The following is a 7,412-nucleotide window of genomic DNA, read 5'->3' as shown; positions in this document are numbered from 1 at the left end:
CAGATTAACAGTTACTGCACTCTGGAAGTACATTGGTGTCATACTGAAACTGTAATATGTAACTGTCCACAGTATGTATATTGGGTTGCATTCCATTAAATAATTCACTGTTGAAAATCAATCAATACAAACCGGTAGAATGGATTAAAAAAAAGTTGAATCATATTATCCGAGCATTTTCTGTGAAACAAAATAGATGCAGCTTACAACAATGAGGATTTAATGTCTGCCAGAGTAGATTTAAAGTTGCAGCTTATTCATTTTCACTGAATATGAGGTCCCTACTTGCTTATTAAGTGTCACATTCTGGAACAGCAGAAGAGATATAATTGTAAATGATAGCAATGACTGATAACCCACAAAACTGCGCAGCTGGATCGGTCCATTACACATTATTGCTAGCAGTATACATGCAAAACAATACCTTTAAAGCAGTTGTTTGCCAAATATGATAGAAATTAAATTACGTTAGAAGGTGCCGTAAAAACAAACTACAGAGTGGCAGCTAATGTTTGCATAAATTACATGAAATTCTGCCACTAAATGCAAATGCTTGGAATGTTTCATTTAATACTGTTCATTTAACACAAAAGACATGTTTAACATATTCTATTACACCTTGCCCCATAGTCAATATATCCAGAAACAAATACAGAACTGTAATGTTGTACTTATCATGTAAAGGAACTTTACAAACGTGCTTCATGCGATGCCATAGGATCAAAGTAATACAAAGCCTCATACAGATAAATTATAGGTAAATGTTTACACTCAGTTAAATATATCTACAATATATATTAAAGTGCACAACCTTTTATCAATCTTCACTAAGTATCGAATGAAAACAAAATGAAGAGGTATACAAATCTAAATGGACACCATGAAAACTTGCAATACTTTTTCATCAAGTGACCTGAGTGAACAAGTAACATAAGAAAACAAACACATTTTATTTATACTGTGCTGGGCAGTTTACACTAATAAGCAATCATCCATACTCAGAAAAACTGCCTTACTTCAGCTAACATTAATGGCCCATTTAAGAAGCAATAAATCATTAATGCAAATATACATAAATTTTCATTTATAATTACAATAAATATATCTTGAAATGAGAGCATAATAAATAACTATGGACAATTTTAAAACTTTGGTTAGTATCAATAAATTATTATTTAAAGTACTGTGAAGTATACATATAACAACGCTTCATATTTCTCTTATTTTATCAATATACAGAAATAAAAATTAGTGTGTTCAAATTAAGAATAATTTTTAAAAAAATTTATATACAAGTAACTGAAAGGCATCAAACTTACATAATAAAGTCAGAAAGCTGATGCCAAGACATCATCACTCTTGATACATGAAGTTATTTGGGGAAGAAACTTGGACAGCTGGAGGAAACATAATCTCCATTTTAAAACTCAGTAAATTTCAGCACTAATAAATTATGTAACTTGACTATGATAGGGAAAATGTCTACATCAATAGTGAATTACTGCCCTGTTTCACAGTAACTTGTATGCAATTACAACAAAACAGACTAGTGGAGAAAACAGTCTGTAGTGTTTAATGGGAAAAAAAGTTCAGAATACTCGGTTTCACAAATCACATGTAAATTAATGTGAAAACTTGAACCACACTTTTAAACAGTAAAAACACATCATTATTAATATAATCACTGTTTCTAAAATTGCATGCCCTTAATCTGGAAGCCTGAAGTAATGTCATGTGTAAAGTTCCTAGAACAGTCAACTAACATTACTTGATGTGTCATGTATTTATATACATACATATGCACACACAATGTACGTGTATGAAAAGCTGTTCCTTCTCAATGGAACATTACCCTGCAATTGTTTTGGGAAGTAAGTAATTAAAATATGTTATCCATGAAAACACTTCTAGATGCAGATTAATGTCTGTTCATGTGAAAAATCTATACCTCATATAAAATGTTAAAGCATCCCACATTTGAAACTGTTTTAATTGTCAAAAATATCCACATTAAAATTCAGTATTTACTCTGTACCATGATTAAAATTTTGTGTGAGAAAAAATTAATTTAACTGATAAATGAATTATGTCACAGTATATGCAATGTTCCTTCTATTTTGCAATTTTGTTGGCATCATGAATACTGCTTGTTTCTGCAGATGAAAAAACTGCAGTACATTGATGCATCTTATGTCAGCATACTTTTTAAATCTCCTAACAGAATAAAATTAATGTTTCCATTTTACACTGGTTAATTTACTCAATTTTATCAGCAACCATCCATACTTTTTTCTTGTGATAGTGAAGAATACATCCTCACATATTAACTGACATATTCAACTTCCTAAAAAAATAGACTCCCAAATTGTAGTTCAGGAAGGTGGCAACACACAATTTTGGGAAGTTTTATATAATTTTGGTAATAGTTATGAGAAGTGATACTGAAAATCAAAGGATCATTCAATTTGCCTTGAAATGATTACATCAATGGAAAAGAAAGTAAGGGAAATCCTCTTTGACATTTTCAGCCATTCTTCTTACTCTGCAATAACATGTCCATTGCATTTACTGTGAAAACTGTCACAAAACATAACTGTCTCCTGAAAGAATAGTCTATATGGTATAAAATATGTTCTGTGGACAATGAAGTATTCAAATCAGTCACTATAATGCCAACATAATTTAATGCCAATCATTTTATCTCCCTTAAAAATTTAGCATATGTAAATTCTTATTGTGATTCTTGATCCAAATTTCATCAGTTCTAGTTCTTTTTTTCATAAATTAAACCTGATTGTAGTGAAAGAATTTTAAGATTCAAAACATTCAACAGACTACATACAGTAATTTGTACAATTTGTTCTCTCAAATCTATATACAAAAGGGTTCAACAGAGGCCGATGTAAATCAGGCAACATAATACATGACATATAAGATTCTTGGAAAGAGACAATTTATTATTTAGTGGCCAGTTATATATACTCGACCAAAATGTCAGTTTCAAATGCTTGAAAATTGTTCCATAATAAAAAGAATATTTTCCAAACAAAATAGTTTAGCATTTAAATGTTTGTTCATTTTAACAAAGAATATTTGAATTTAAATTTTTAATTACTTCTTGAACCACAATAGCTGTGAAACAAACATATGAAAATCTTGGATAAACTTATTATGTCCTCAGAAATCTTTATTAAAATATTCCTGAGACTATATAGCACTTTAAATAATTTGGCCTCTGTTTATGCCCTTATTTTACAACCACACACACGTGTGAAACATATTTTACTGTAAATGACAAAGAATTTGGCTGAAAAATGGAGGAATGCTGCATTTAAATACATGTCAATAAGCTGATTCTTTTTTTTTCTTTTTTTTTAAGTAGAGCCTCATACTCTCTGCACTGCTGCCACTGAAGTGTCAAGAGACATAAATTAAATACCGTATTTCATTTTCCTGCATACATACTGTGATTGTAGATAAAATGAAAGTAATGCATTTTATGTATGAAATGCGGTTTATGTTAAGCCCTTATTAAGCTGTACAATAAAACAGAACACATAACCTATTTCTATTTATCAGCCAGAATCTTCAAATTTTTAATAGTGGTATGAAACAGTTATCATAGAGAATCTTTTTCACCTTCACAACCACATAAACCTTAAGACATTTTATTGTTTTATATCACTTCGTAGTGACAGATTCAAAATGCCTAAATGTTGTGCTGGAAAGTCAAATGGTATTGGAATAGGGAATTCACATTACAGTGTACCATAATCCATAGAACAGAATGCAAGCTTTGCTTCCTGCACAGCTTTTCAGTGGCTAGCACACTTCAATATGACAATATGGATCATTTCATGCTATAACAAAAATACTAGTAGAGTAAAAGAGGAGCTCAGGTTGAAGAAATTAGAAGAGGACTGATAATGAAAAATCATCTTAATTCTGAACAATGCTGCATTTCAGTAGATGTACTTGAGTGTCTGTGTGGATGGGTTTGTAAGGGTATGCACTTACATTAGAAAAAAAAGGCAGTAGCTTGAAAACTAATAAAGTCCTTGTGCTGTCACAGATTTGTGTGTATCATGCATCACTCAACTACAGAATAGTACCTTCAGTGACAACAGTGTTGTGAAAAGCAGATATGTCCACATAATTAGCTAAAAAGATTTAGTTCCTTATGAATATTGTACTTTTAAAATTTATTATACAGCATTCAGCACATTTATTCACCAAATACCTTGTCTTTACATTAAACTTTTTCAAAAAAGTGTGAATGTTGATTTTTTTTTTTTCTCTCTGTGGGCAGGAGACAGATATCAGAAAGCAGATTTCCAGCATGGTCAATTTTAAATGGTACTTACATCTTTTAGTCATCAAAAAATACTCTAACACTAATGCTATTACAATCTATCATATTTTTTTAGCAAAACCTGGACATAAAAGAAAATTACTCTATGAATCATGGTACCTAAAATAATGTGTTTTGTGTATGTGTGCATATAAGCAATATTCATTTTCAGATGTGTTTTCCTATTTTCTAAAATGTCTATAAGAATTGCATTTGTGGGTAGTGTCATTCCATCCAAAATATTCACATAAGCCTTCACAATTGCCTGTGGAAGCTTGTTCATATACCACAAGCTCATGACATTTACAGATAAACTTTTTAGCACATGTCAAGTAACCACATTTTCTTGATACCTTGCTGATAACAAACAACAGTTTTACAGTTAAAGCAATGTTTCAAATGCTTTTATAACATTTATCACAACAGTAATAACACTTCCGTTTCACTTGAAAATCTGTATTATCCATAATTATGGAGGAAAGATTCTGTTAATCATCCCAAGCAATATATTAGCACTTCCATATGCTGTCCAACATTTCTTAACAAGCCTTTTCACTTATCTCACCACAAAAAAACTAATATAAAAAGGATGTTACCTCTACTATGTATTTACTGAAGTATTAATATAGACTATAAAAGCATTTCATATTTGTCTTCAAACTTAAAATTATCAAATATTTGGTATAAATCTCTGCAGGAACTGTTGTTTCTGTTATTATGAATTAACTTAATTAGGATGTATTAATTATAATTAAATATAAGTTACTTGGAACATTGGCATTTGAAGTCAGTCTTGTAAAGTAAACAATCAACCATGGAACATGACAATTTCATGTTGACACATTTTCTATCTTTTTGTCTGATTGTGTGTACTTCCTAACATATATATAGAAAGCACAAGAGAAAGACAAAAATCTATCAAAGTGTTTCATGTTGCACCAAACCCATCACAATATTTCTGCACCTCTTATGCACACCATTTCTTTTCAGCACCCAAGTTTATTGTGGCTGTGAATAAACTGGATTTCAGTCAAATGCAGAGACCTCCAGGTTGTGAGGTAGGCTCATAGATTAATTCCATTTAAGCAGAAAATGTACTTCAACAGCTACAGTAATTTCAAGACACACAGCATTCTGTAAAAAAATGTGATGGTCTCAGTTTCACATCCAGGAAACATATCTTGAAATGACTGCCCTACGAAAAACAGTAAAATGGCCATGGGAGCACTCAGTCACTACCTAAGATTCTTAGTTTTGACCATTCTGTTCCACAAGTTGTGCAGTGTCCTCTCTTGGCGGTGGTGGTTGTTGCATCACTTCATGTTCTTCATCAACGTTACTATTATTGTTCTCTCTTGATTTGCGTCCACTACCACTTTTGCAGTCATCCTCCCTATTTGCAGCTGTGATGTCCAAGGGAAGGGGCATTGATGGGCCAAACAATTCACGGTTCTTTTCTGACTGAGGGAGGAGATGTATCATGCTGACAGGTACAGGAAATGATGCTGCAAAATCAGGGTAGAAATTTGCAGCTGTGTATGGGTTAAAACTCGGTCCTATTGAAACCAAGTCATGCTCTGAGACTGGAGGTCCCAACATGTCTTCTGGGTTGTTGGACTTACCAGAAGCATTATTGTTGTTATTATTATTGTTGTTGTTGTTTCCATGGCTTGGTCCCATAGGTCCAAGTCCTAAGAGTTCCAAGGGACCAGTTGGCCCACCAAGGCAATCTTTCTTGAGTTGTTCCAGTTTCAATGATTTTCCATATTTCCCACGAACATACATCAGCAAACTGTTATAAGGAATTCCAAAAATTCTGGAAGCTTGAGAGGTTGTCATTTTCTTGTTCCATACATGTTGCAGTGCTTCAGTTAATTCAGCATTCGTCCAAGAGCGTGGTGGTCCACCTCTAGGAGCACTGTGCTGCCCTTTTGGTCGGCCCACTGAATGTACACACAACAGACATTATTGTACTAAATTATAGAATAAGCATCAAAGCACATTTTTTCACAGTTAAATAACATGCACAACAACATTAACACCTTTATGACTATAAAGAGTTTGGTGCCATTCATTGCAAACTTTACTCTTTGAAACAAGAATTCAGAAACATGAGATTATTAAAGATTTGTTTAACTATGGAGAAAGTACAATCCTTTTATTCAGGAAAATCACTGGCTATCTTATCTTATCTTGATAACTACTTTAGATCTATTTTTCTTTATCACTCTAAATGTTCTAGTAGACACAAAAGGTGCTGTTCTATTTTCAGCCAACAAGTGAATCCTATGTATGTTAAGTATGATTTAGATCTCGAGAACATGTTAGCAATGACATGTGAGTAATTTATCCATTAAATCATGAGTATTTTCATGTATGAAATAAAAGAAAAATACTAATAACAAAGCATACACCAAAACAAAAGTTGGAGGGTCTTATCCTCCATTTTTCAGTAATTCTAGGGCCAAATTATATGACATGGGAAAAGCCCCCCCCCCCTCTCTCTCTCTCTCTCTCTCTCTCTCTCTCTCTGTGTATGTGTGTGTGTGTGTATGCGTGTGTGTGTGTGTGTGTGTGTGTGCGTGTGTGTGTGTGTGTGTGTGTGTTTGTAAACGAATTACGAACTCAGATCTGCATCAACACTCTACCATCATGATGTTGAAATGTTGTATATGTTCTACACATCTAGATACTGTGGTATTTTGTTATTAATGAGCCCACCTCAAGAAGCTAACATGGTCTGAGATCACTTTCAACAATATGTGAACATAGTTCACAGTGATTTACTACATCATGTTGCTATTTGCAAGGACTGATGCAGTGATACTGTATTTTGCTGTCCATTCCATTATGTTGTTAGAAAAAGGTAAGGATAATCCATCTAAAGTTGCTCAGGGATGATATTTCCCAGTCTTGTGTGTACCTTGGATTATTTTAAGGCTTGTCAACAGTCATAAAATCACATACTGAAACAGTCCATCTCGATCTTCCATTCAACACAGAGACTGACCAGGTTTTATTCTATCAATAACATGCACTACCAAACACCCTGGTAAATCAC

At 32.9% G+C, this 7,412-nt stretch overlaps 1 protein-coding gene across 1 annotated transcript in view; it reads right to left on the bottom strand.

Annotated features, from left to right (window-relative positions):
* Positions 1–5,599: 5,599 nt before the first annotated feature.
* Positions 5,600–7,412, bottom strand: part of LOC124594455 (protein jim lovell-like) — a 41,466-nt gene continuing 39,653 nt past the window's right edge. Inside the window, 1 exon segment of the mRNA XM_047132831.1 lies at positions 5,600–6,324. Coding sequence (XP_046988787.1) covers positions 5,600–6,324 — 725 coding nt within the window.

The sequence above is a fragment of the Schistocerca americana genome, chromosome 2, assembly GCF_021461395.2.
Source record: "Schistocerca americana isolate TAMUIC-IGC-003095 chromosome 2, iqSchAmer2.1, whole genome shotgun sequence".
NCBI classification, from domain to species: Eukaryota; Metazoa; Arthropoda; class Insecta; order Orthoptera; family Acrididae; genus Schistocerca; species Schistocerca americana.
Note: the sequence above shows the minus strand (reverse complement) of the source record. Positions and strands in the feature narration are given on the sequence as shown.